Source organism: Palaemon carinicauda, chromosome 19 (assembly GCF_036898095.1).
Source record: "Palaemon carinicauda isolate YSFRI2023 chromosome 19, ASM3689809v2, whole genome shotgun sequence".
NCBI lineage: Eukaryota > Metazoa > Arthropoda > Malacostraca > Decapoda > Palaemonidae > Palaemon > Palaemon carinicauda.
In genome coordinates this window covers 125,959,770-125,971,901 of record NC_090743.1, presented here as the reverse complement: position 1 = coordinate 125,971,901, position 12,132 = coordinate 125,959,770, and the positions used below count along the sequence as shown (strand labels likewise).

The 12,132-nt window shown below is 44.2% G+C and overlaps 1 protein-coding gene across 2 annotated transcripts in view; it reads left to right on the top strand.

The window, feature by feature from the left end:
* Nucleotides 1–12,132, top strand: part of LOC137658834 (uncharacterized) — a 96,619-nt gene that overhangs the window by 17,868 nt on the left and 66,619 nt on the right. For both annotated transcript variants that reach the window (XM_068393913.1, XM_068393912.1), the window contains one exon: nt 3,829–3,940. In XM_068393913.1, the coding sequence (XP_068250014.1) occupies nt 3,829–3,940 (112 nt within the window). The remainder of the gene's footprint in view (nt 1–3,828; nt 3,941–12,132) is intronic.

Genomic DNA, 12,132 nt, shown 5'->3' with positions numbered 1-12,132 from the left:
CAGATAGACTTCTCAATTCTCGTAGACTCTCCCTGGCGCCTGGCCAGGAGACGCTCCAAGTTTTTTACAGGTCAACTTCACAGCTGTTTTCGAGCCTTTGAAGTTTTGCTGTACAATTATGTCATGCATAACAAGGCTTTCAGGGATGGTAAGTGGTACCGCCTCAGTCGCTAACCCCGTCTGTTGCCGCACCTGCTCCCGTGGACCCTAAATGGGCTTTGCTGCAAGACATGCAGTCCAAGCTTGCGTCCTTGATAGAGGACTTTAATGCGAAGAAGGTTGCTACCGAACCTTCTGGCCATCAACCTTCCAACAGGTCGGTTGTGCGCCCTGTTGACGCTGAGGTAACCTACTCGCGTCTGCCAGTTGAGGTGGTTCCTCCACCGATGCGACCCAGTGTGGGTTGCCAGCCGCACGTTGACGTTAAGTGACGCTCGGAGGTGGTTGTTGACGTTCAGGACGTTCAACAACCAGCAGAGGTGACTTGTTTTGACGTAGTGCGTCAACCTCAGCAACCCGGTAGGGTGTTGACTGCACAACCCAGACGGTCTAGACAGTCTCGGGTTGACGCTGTGCTTCCTCGCGCACCCATGGTTGTTGACAGTTCACAGTCTGTGCAGCAGTTCCATGATGTTGCGTCCGGCTCCGTCACGCATGCACCAGTGCGACCGGACTCAGCGAGCCAGACGTTGCCCACTCCGTTGCCGTTTCCTGATCAGTTTTCGGATGAGGAACCCTCTGATGAGGACGTTGCTGAACAACAAGACGATCAGCCCCCAGAATAGATCAAGCCCTGCTATCCATCCAGAAGATGCTGAAGAAGGAACGCTGCTCAGTCAGGCTGTGGATGAGTCTGGTAGGGACGCTGTCATCCGTGGAACAATTTGTGTCACTAGGAAGACTACACATCCGTCCTCTTCAATACCATCTAGCTTTTCACTGGAAAAAGGACAAGACGCTAGAAGCGGTCTCGATCCCGATTTCCGAAAAGATAAAGTCTTGTCTGACTTGGTGGAAGGACAATATCAACCTAAGAGAGGGTCTTCCGCTGGCTGTTCAGACTCCCAACCACGTTCTCTTCTCGGACGCATCGGACGTGGGCTGGGGCGCGACACTAGACGGTCGGGAATGCTCAGGACTGTGGAACTCGAGTCAGAGGAGCATGCATATCAACTGCAAGGAGCTGTTGCCAGTACATCTGGCCTTGAAAAGCTTCAAGTCTCTCCTTCGAGGCAAAGTGGTGGAAGTTAACTCGGACATCACCATGGCCTTGGCGTACATCTCCAAACAAGGAGGTACCCACTCACTGACGTTGTACGAGATCGCAAGGGACCTGCTCATCTGGTCAAAAGGTCAAGACATCTCCCTAGTAACGAGGTTCATCCAAGGCGACTTGAACGTCATAGCAGATTGCCTCAGTCGGAAAGGGCAAGTAATTCCAACCGAATGGACCCTCCACAAGGATGTGTGCAAGAGACTTTGGGCCACTTGGGGTAAAACCATCCATAGATCTCTTTGCAACCTCGCTGACCAAGAGGCTTCCAATCTATTGCTCTCCAGTCCCGGACCCAGCAGCAATACATATAGATGTTTTCCTCCTAGATTGGTCACATCTGGATCTCTACGCATTCCCACCGTTCAAGATTGTCAACAAGGTACTGCAGAAGTTCGCCTCTCACGAAGGGACAAGGTTGACGTTAGTTGCTTCCCTCTGGCCTGCGAGAGAATGGTTCACCGAGATACTTCGATGGTTAGTAGACGTTCCCAGTAGTCTTCCTCTAAGGGTAGACCTTCTACGTCAGCCACACGTAAAGAAGGTACTCCAAAGCCTCCACGCTCTTCGTCTGACTGCCTTCAGACTATCGAAAGACTCTCGAGAGCTAGAGGCTTTTCGAAGGAAGCAGCCAGTGCGATTGCTAGAGCAAGGAGAGCGTCTTCCATTAGAGTCTACCAATCGAAGTGGGAAGTCTTCCAAGACTGGTGCAAGTCAGTTTCTGTATCCTCGACCAGTACCTCTGTAGCTCAAATAGCTGTTTTTCTCTTATACCTGAGAAAAGGAGGATCCCTTTCAGCTCCCACTATCAAGGGCTACAGAAGCATGTTGGCATTGGTCTTCCGGCATAGAGGCTTAGATCTTTCCAAACATAAAGATCTGCAAGACCTCCTTAAGTCTTTTGAGACCACCAAGGAGCGTCGTTTGGCTACCCCTGGATGGAATTTAGACGTGGTACTAAGATTCTTCATGTCAGACAGGTTGGAGCCGTTACAATCAGCCTCCCTGAAAGATCTCACTCTTAAGACTCTTTTCCTGGTATGCTTAGCCTTGGCTAAAAGAGTCTGTGAGATTCATGCTTTCAGCAAGAACATCGGATTTTCGTCAGAAAAAGCCACTTGTTCGCTACAACTTGGTTTTCTAGCCAAAAATGAGCTGCCTTCTCGGCCTTGGCCTAAATCTTTCGATATCCCCAGCTTATCGGAGATCGTAGGCAATGAACTAGAAAGAGTCTTATGCCCTGTTAGAGCTCTTAAGTTCTATTTAAAGCGTACTAAACCTTTACAAGGCCAATCTGAAGCTTTATGGTGTTCAGTTAAGAAACCATCCTTGCCTATGTCAAAGAATGCTTGGTCAGACTTTATCAGATTGTTAATACGAGAAGCTCATTCACATCTGAGTGAGGAAGACCGAACTTTGCTTAAGGTGAAGACGCACGAAGTTAGAGCTGTAACAACTTCCGTGGCCTTTAAGCAAAATATATCTCTGCAAAGTATAATGGACGCAACCTATTGGAGAAGCAAGTCAGTGTTCGCGTCATTTTACTTGAAAGATGTCCAGTCTCTTTACAAGAACTGCTACACACTGGGACCATTCGTAGCAGCGAGTGCAGTAGTGGGTGAGGGCTCAACCACTACAATTCCCTAATTCCTTATCCTTTTAATCTGTCTCTTGAAATGTTGTTTTTTTATGGGTTGTCCGGAAGGCTAAGAAGCCTTTCGCATCCTGGTTGATTTGGCGGGTGGTCAAAGTCATTTCTTGAGAGCGCCTAGATTAGGGGTTTGATGAGGTCCTGTTGTATGGGTTGCAACCCTTGATACTTCAGATCCTAGGGGTCGATCAGCATCCTAAGAGGATCGCGAGGCTCCGTAAGGAAGACGTACTTAAAAGGCAGAGTAATTGTTCAAGTCGACTTCCTTACCAGGTACCTATTTATTTTGTTTTTGTTATTTTGATAACTTCTAAAATGAAATAAAAAACTCTTAGCTCATAAAAGTGTAAACATATATTACTGGTCTCTACCCACCATCCTGGGTGTGAATCAGCTATATAATCACCGGCTAAGTTAAATATTGAAAAATGTTATTTTGATTATAAAATAAATTTTTGAATATACTTACCCGGTGATTATAAATTAAATGACCCTCCCTTCCTCCCCAATAGAGACGCAGTGGGACGAGGAGAAAATTGAGTCTTTTTTTACATTGAGAGCTGGGTATCTGGTCGACAGATGGCGCTGTTGGGCACACCCGCAACCTGTGTAGCGATCGCTGGCGAGTTTTTCCGTAGAGTTGTCTGTCGAGCAACAGAGTTGCAGCTATATAATCACCGGGTAAGTATATTCAAAAATTTATTTTATAATCAAAATAACATTTTCTCATAAGTTGAGAGGATGCCTATCTAGGAGAGTGAATTAAGGATTTTCATATACATTGAGTTATTTGCTGTAGTATACAGTACTAATATTTATCTGTTACATTTGAGGGGCTTTTGTTTTATTCACAGCTTGTACCCTTACAAACTAGATTTGTAGTAACATTATTTCTCTTTCACAGTGTCTTATGTGAAGGTTCTAGAGAGATGCCATGTCACAAGTGAAGGGGAAGCCCTCAGCTGCAATTATAATGAGCACTCTTTGTGCGGAAGTGGAAGGTGTATTTGTTTTGAGTAAGTGTTTCCATTTTGTTAGATATCATATTAGATCATCTGCTTTTTGTAATATTAATCCAGATACTATACATTATTTCCAATATACTGTATAAACAAGTTTTGAGGGTTAGGACTGACTTATGATTATACTAACCTGATTTACACTGCCCTGCTCTATTAAGTTGTGTCTTACGGTACGTTTTCATACTGTTGTCCTTCTGTTTGTGTCTCAGTATGCCTGTTGCACTTATTATTATTATTATTATTATTATGATTACTAGCTAAGCTACAACCCTAGTTGAAAAAGAAGAATGCTATAAGAGCCCAAGGGCTCCAACAGGGAAAAGTAGCCCATTGAGGAAGAATATAGGAAAATAAATAAACTTCAAGAGAAGTAATAAGAACAGTAACATTTAAATAAATCTTTCACATATAAACTATAAAAACTTCAAAACATCAAGAGGAAGAGAAATAAGATAGAATAGTGTGCCTGAGTGTACTGTGCGTGAGAGTCATTAGGTTGTAACCGAAAGGTGAGGTGAATGCAACGAATCGTTTTTAAACAGACATCAAGCTTAAATACCAGGACATGCGAGCAAGAACGTCGTAAAAATTCAAACGAAATTCAACGTGAGCTATCAGGTTTATACAGGCAGGTTTATTAACAGTGCAGGGAAGAGCAAATGGTAAGATAAACAGGCAAAATCATTACAGTGTACGAGCGCTTATGAAACACGTGCGGTACTTGGCTCCCTCCCCCTAAAAATGACATTTGTGTGAAATAGGGCACTCTGCTCTTGGGAGGCGTACTGTAGGCGGGTTATCAGGCAAGAGATATGTAGGTTTTAGGCGATCAATGGAGAGCCAGTATTCTTTGCCATGAATGTTGATGAAGAAAGCCTACAGCAAATGACAGATCACGAGGAAAGTTCCTGTGTAAGTGGGCGTTAGTGGTGGCTTGCTATTGTCGTTGTGCAGAAAGACATGCAATGCCGAGTGTAAATCTGTTGGTATGTGTTGCTTAGTTGGGGGCTTGTAAGTCTGCGGCATGGAGTAAATTTTCCTACAATTTGACTTAGGTGCTGGAAATTGTTGGAGGAGGTTGCAGACGGAAAAAATTCGGCATGGACGACCAACGGGTCACCATACACCATTTCAGCTGCCGAAACATCCAGGGCATCTTTAAGATTGGTGTTTAGTCCCAGGAATACCTAGGGAAGCTTGGTAAGCAGCCACTGAGAGTCCTTGCAGCGGTTCATCAAAGCTGCTTTGAGGGTGCGATGAAAACATTAAACCATTGTTGGCAGCAAGGTTGAAGGGGGTTTTCTGATGTAGGGTTATTCCCAAGAGATTTGCTAATGATGTCCACAATTGAGAGGTGAAAGTGGTACCCCTGTCAGAAGTAGTATGCTCAGGGATACCAAATCTCGCTATCCATCCTGAGAGTAAGACAGATGTACATGTCTCTGTATAGTCTTGTTCTGTATGTAATGCTGTTGATATTTCTATTGTTAATGCATTTCTTATTTTTTGTTTATAGTTTATTAATTGATTCCCTCTTTACTTCAGTGAATTTTACTGGTAGTCAGCATGCTTTAATCATCAAGGCTACCTCCATCTCCACCTCGAATTAAAAAAAAAAAAAAAGTATTTCTAACACCCATGAAAATTATGTGGTGTCCATCTAACAATGTGACTGTATCCTTGTCCTTTCAGTGCAGTTTTTCTTATGGTAAATTGTTGAAGAAACTACAGTTAAATGGTATTTATTCAAAATTTAATCAGTTTGAATGTGCTAAGAGAGGTTGGTGAGATGTTGGTGTGTCTTAGGTTTAATGATGTTAGGTGAAGTGATTCAAAGCTATCAAAATTTAATTTTAGGAAAAAGGGTATTACCGTGGTACCTCTACATACGAATTTAATCCGTTCCACAACCGACTTCGGGTGTAGAAAATGTCCGGATGTAGAAACAAATTTTCCCAGTAGAATACATTGAAATAGGATTCATCCGTGGTTGAGCCCAAAAACCTATGATAACTCCTTAATAAATTACTACCCATAATTACACATGACAATATGCACTCTGAATTAGATAATAGACTTGTAGAAAAGAATAATTATAAAGAAATAATAAATAAGAAACGGGTTTTTAGCGTCACTTTACCTTAAAAAGTCCAGCGCAGGTGTCGGTCTTGCAGAGAGGAGATGGACGGGCCGCGAGGAGGTAGAGAGGGTGATTACGATAAACGTACACTACCGTAACTTATTCTAACTTACACTGAGTGAACTTTAACCTAACTTAGCTTGCAGTATTTATTTTTATTTTTTTTTTATTTTTTTTTTTTTACATTTTCTTTTTTTCTTTTTGGTGATTAACTTTAATCACTTTCACTCTCTACACTTGAAATTGATTGAATTTTTTCTCTTCACTCTTTGCCGTTTTCTTTGAACCACTTCCTTCCTCTTCATCACGAGTTCGCTTCGTAGTTTTTTTAAAGAAGCTATCGATAGAAAGTTGCTTGGTACGGCTTTTCAGAATGTTTCGAAAATGAGTTAGGCAAACATCATCGAACTGTGCAACTACACGACAAACCTGCAATTTTTTTGGAAGGTATTTGTCGATGAAGTCGACCACGTCTTGATATTTTCCTAACACCTCTTTTATTTGCGCCGAACCTAACACATGTTCTACCTCCTCAATCCCTTCCTCGTCATCACTCATATGCTCAGACATAGCATGGAGTTCCTTGAGCTCCTCTGTTGTAAGTTCGTCGTGATGTTCGGCGACAAGTTCCATGATGTCATCTGCTTCGACCTCCAGACCCATGGACTTGCCAAAGGAGCCGATTTCCTCTACGTCTTCCGCTGCACCCACCACAGGATCAGGTTCGGGGTCAAAACCCTCGAAATCTCGGGGAGAAACTGCATCAGGCCACAGCTTCTTCCAGGCAGAATTGAGGGTTCGTCGAGTTAATCCCACCCAAGCCTGATCTATGATCTTCAAGCAGTGCACGATGTTAAAGTGGCTTTTCCAAAATTCACGCAAAGTTAAGTTTGTGCTTTGCATGACATTAAAGCACTGCTTGAATAGATACTTGGTGTAGAGCTTCTTGAAGTTCGAGATGACTTGCTGGTCCATGGGCTGGAGGATAGAGGTGGTATTTGGTGGAAGATACAGCACCTTTATGAACTTGAATTCTTCTAAGATATCATCTTCAAGTCAGGGTGGGTGAGCGGGTGCATTGTCAAGGCATAGCAGGCACTTTAAAGGCAAATTTCTGCTCATGAAGATACTTCTTCACAGAAGGACCGAAAACTTGATTAACCCATTGGACAAAGAACTGCCTAGTGACCGGCCTTCGAGTTGGATCGTCAGAAAACATGAAGCTGGTCCTTATCCACATTCTGTGCCTTAAAGGCCCTAGGGTTCTCCGAATGGTAAACCAGTAAGGGCTTGACTTTAAAGTCTCCGCTAGCGTTGGCACATAGGGCAAGAGTCAACCGATCCTTCATTGGCTTATGCCCAGGCAATTTCTTCTCTTCAGCGGTGATGTAGGTTCGACTGGGCATCTTCTTCCAAAACAGCCCGGTTTCATCACAATTGAACACCTGCTGCTCTATGTAGCCTTCTTCCTGCACGGTCCTTTCAAAGCTCTTTACAAAGTCAGCTGCAGCCTTTGTGTCTGCACTAGCAGCCTCTCCGTGGCGAACAACTGAATGAATCCTGGACCGTTTCTTAAATTTTTCAAACCAGCCACGAGATGCCTTGAAATCGTCTGAGGAACGTTCGGTTGAACTCTCCCCAGCATCACCCCCAGAGCTCGCCTCCTTCAAGTCAGTGAAGATGGCGTGCGCCTTCTCGCAGATGATAGTTTCAGTGATGGTGTCGCCAACAATCTCTCTGTCCTTGATCCAGATTAGCAGAAGTCGTTCCATCTCTTCTATGGCAGGGCTACGACGTTTTGAAATGAAGATGATCCCCTTAGAAGGTTTCACTGCTTTAATGGCTTCTTTCTGTTTCAAGATTGTCGAGATCGTCGACATATTTCGGCCATATTCTTTTGCAAGTTCACTCTCGCGGACGCCACGCTCATGCTTTGCAATAATTTCTTGCTTTACTTCTAAAGAAAGCATTTCCTTCTTCCTTTTCTCGCCACTACCACTACCACTTGCGAAACTAAGCCTTTTAGGACCCATGATTTACGTAAAAAACCGTAAAAGGATGAACGTAAAAAATCACGATTAAAATACAGTTAATAGCAGAACGCACAGGGCACAACCACACGAAGCCGACAAGAACAGAGGACTGACCTGAGCCACGCTAATTGAGGGTCCCTCCGAGGTTGAAGTGCTGCCTTCTATCGGCGTAAATAGAAAATACATCCGGGGCTATGAGTACCATCTACGCGTACGGGTACTGTATTGTTTACTTCGGGTGTAGAGTAGGAACGTGTTCGAATTGTACTTCGCGTGTCGTAAAATTCGGATACAACCGGTACGACGAAAATTGCTCACTTCGTGTGTCGAAATAAAATTCGGGTGTAGAGTCGAAAAATTGCTCAAACTTTACTTCGGGTGTTGGAAAATTCAGATGTAGATACGTTCGTGTCTAGAGGTTCCACTGTACTTAATAATGCTGTGTAAGCAAAGTTGTAAATTGATGGAGAAAACTCAATTAACAAAGGTGTAGGGAAGAATAGCAGTCATCGTTGGAGGTATTTTAAGATTGCTATAGGTCATGTCTTCATCATCATCATCTCCTCCCACGCCTATTGACACAAAGGGCCTCAGTTAGATTTTGTTTGTCATTTATATCTTGAGCTTTTAAATCAATACTTCCCCATTCATCATCTACTTCACACTTCATAGTCCTCAGCCATGTAGGCTTGGGTCTTCCAACTTTTCTAATGCTTTATGAAGCCTTGCTAAATGTTTGGTGAACTAATCTTTCTTGGTAGTGCGAAGAGCATGCCCAAACCATCTCCATCTACCCCTCACCATGATCTCATCCCTATATGGTGCTTGAGTATCTACCTTATAGTCATATTTTTAATTCCGCCCTGCCATTTAACTACCAGTATTCTTCTGAGGGCTTTATTCTCAAATCTACAAAATCCGATTGATATTGTTTCATTGTTATACCACTACTCATCTTCATACTGTTACACCAGTCTCATGAAACTAATATATAGCCTGATTTTTTTATGTAATTTAAGGCGATGGGATTTCCAAATTTGACTTAACCTAGCCATTGTCTAATTTACTTTTTTCAATCTTTCATTAAACTCCAATTCTAAAGACCGTGTATTAGTGATCATAGTTCCTGAATATTTACATGATTCTAGCCCATCTTCCATTGCATATTCTATTCCCATCATCTTTGTATTTCTTCTATTTATCTTGAGCCCAACCTGGTGTGATATTTCATGCATTCTGGTAAGCGAACATTGCAAATCCAGTGGTGTTCTGCTAATAAGGACAGTATCATCAGCTTATGCTAGGTTAGCTAATTTCCTATTACCAATCCAGTCCAATCCTTCTCCACCATCCCCAACTGTTCTATCCATTACAAAATCCATGAGGAGGGTAAACAACATAGGTGACAAAACATTCCCTTGGAGTACTCCCCTGTTCAATGGAAATTCATTTGAAAGGACTCTTCTAACATTAACTTTGCACTTGCTATGCTCATGAACAGACTTAATCAAATTTACATATTAAGAGAACTCTTTAATAACGCAGGACTGTCCACAAAATTGCCCGGTGCACACTATCAAAGGCTTTTTCATAGTCCACAAATGGGATCAGAAGTGGATTTCTACATTTTACACATTGCTGTATGACATGTCTTAAAATGAAAATTTGGTCAGCGCAACTTCTACCTTTTCTAAATCCTGCTTGTTCATTTTTAAATATTTAACTTAGCCGGTGAATATATAATAGCTGCAACTCTGTTGCTCGACAGACACATACATAAAAACTCGCCAGCGATCGCTATACAGGTTGCGGGTGTGCCCACCAGCGCCAACTGTCGGCCAGATACCACTCTCGATGTAAACAAAACCTTCAATTTCTTCTCTGTCGACGTGTCGACAAGACGTACTTTACTCGCTGTTGAACCTGGAGTTTTTCCCATCATATTTGGTGAAGTACTTTAATTTGGTTTGAGCTTTCGCAGTACAGGTGTTTTTCTTCAAATAAATCCTCGAACTCTTTTTTGAATCGGATTAATTGTTGATGACTTAGATCGTTTTTGGGATTTTCCCTTGACTAATTCAAAATGGCTGACCCTTCTCAAGTTCCCAAGTTTAGAAAGTGTAATGCTAGGGACTGTCATAGGCGTCTTCCAAAGGCTTCTCTCGACCCTCACACTGTTTGTTCCAATTGTCGGGGTAAAACCTGTCAATTGGAAGATCGGTGTGAGGAATGCGTGGGCCTTTCGGAATTCGATTTTATCGAATTTGATAAATATACACGCAGACTAGAGAGAGATAGGGTAAGGAGAAGTTCTTCTAGGTCCGAAGATTTTTCCTCTCCACATGCCCCTGAACCTAATCCTTCCCCTGTAGTGGTTGTTCCTAACCCCCCTCCTAGCACTCAGGAACCGTCTATGCAAGACATGATGCGTGCTATACATGCCTTGGGGGAGAGAGTTGAGGCTTTAGCAAGTGACCGAAATCAACTCATGGCGGACGTAAAGGAACTCAAGTGCCAAAGTGCCACGGCGGAAAGTGTCAAAGTGCCTAGTGTTACGCAAAGTGTTGTGAACAGTGTTGCGCTCGAGGGTTCGTCTGTTCGTGCCTGTCGTCCACCTAGTCCGGGACCTCTTGCCAGCTCCCAAGCCCAGGGGAGAAGCAATGTCGTACGACTCATGGGTTCGAGAGGCCTTGATCAGCGAACAGACGTTCCCTCTATGGTATCAGGCGTATCTCTCCAAGATCGCCCCTACCAACGTAAGACGAGAGAGCCCATTTTTACCTCGTCGTCCGAAGGTGTTTCACGTAAGAAACCTTGGACCAAGGTCTCCAGACCTTTAAAGCGTAAGTCGGTCCCTTCAGGACAAGTGCAACGTCCCGGTTGTAGCCACTGGGACAGTTCGGACCCGTTGCCGTCATCTGATGACTGCTCGCCGCCTAAGAGAGGCAAAGTTGTGCCGTCTCATTCGCTAACCCCGTCTGTTACCGCACCTGCTTCCGTAGACCCTAAATGGGTGTTACTGCAAGACATGCAGTCTAAGCTTGCGTCCTTGATGGAGGACTACAACGCTGAGAAGGTTTCCGTTGAACCTACTGGCCATCAGCCATCCAAGCGTTCTGTTGTGCGTCCTGTTGACGTGGATGTAGCTTTCTCGCGTCAACCAGTTGGGGTGGTACCTCCACCGATGCGACCCAGTGTGGATTTCCAGCCGCACGTTGACGTTAGGCAACGCACTGATGCGATTGGTGACGTTCAGGACGTTCATCAACCATCAGAGTTGACTTGTTTTGACGCGGTGCGTCAACCTCCGCAACCCGGTATGGTGTTGACTGCACAACCCAGACGGTCTAAACAGTCTCGGGTGGACGCTGTGCGTCCTCACGCACCTGTTGTTGTTGACAGTTCCCAGACTGTTCAGCAGTTCCATGACGTTGCGTCCGGCTCCGTCACGTATGCACCAGTGCGACCGGACTCTGCGAGTCAAACGTTGCCTACACCTTTGCCGTTTTCTCATCAGTTATCGGATGAGGAACTGTCAGATGAGGACGTTGTGGAACCACATCCTGAGGATCAACCTTCAGAACTAGATGAGCCTAAAGCAGTTCAACCATCCTTGGACTTTAGAAAAGTCATGGCTGTTTTTAAAGAGTTGTTCCCTGATCACTTTATTTCTGTGGCTCCTCGTTTGCCGCCGTCAGAGTTTGTCTTAGGCGTTCCTGCTACCATGCCTGCCTTTACTAAACTCGTTCTCTCTCGCTCATCCAAGAGAGCTTTACGGCTGTTAGGCGATTGGTTAGAGACCAAGAGGAGTTTAGGGAAGACAGCATTTGCCTTCCCCCCATCTAAACTCTCGTCTAGATCGAGCGTCTGGTATGCCACGGGAGAAGTTCTCGGCTTGGGAGTTCCTGCCTCTGCCCAGGGCGACTTCTCAAGTCTTGTAGACTCTCCCCGCCGCCTTGCCATGAGACGCTCGAAGATTTGTTGGTCACCCTCGGACCTGGACCACCTTCTTA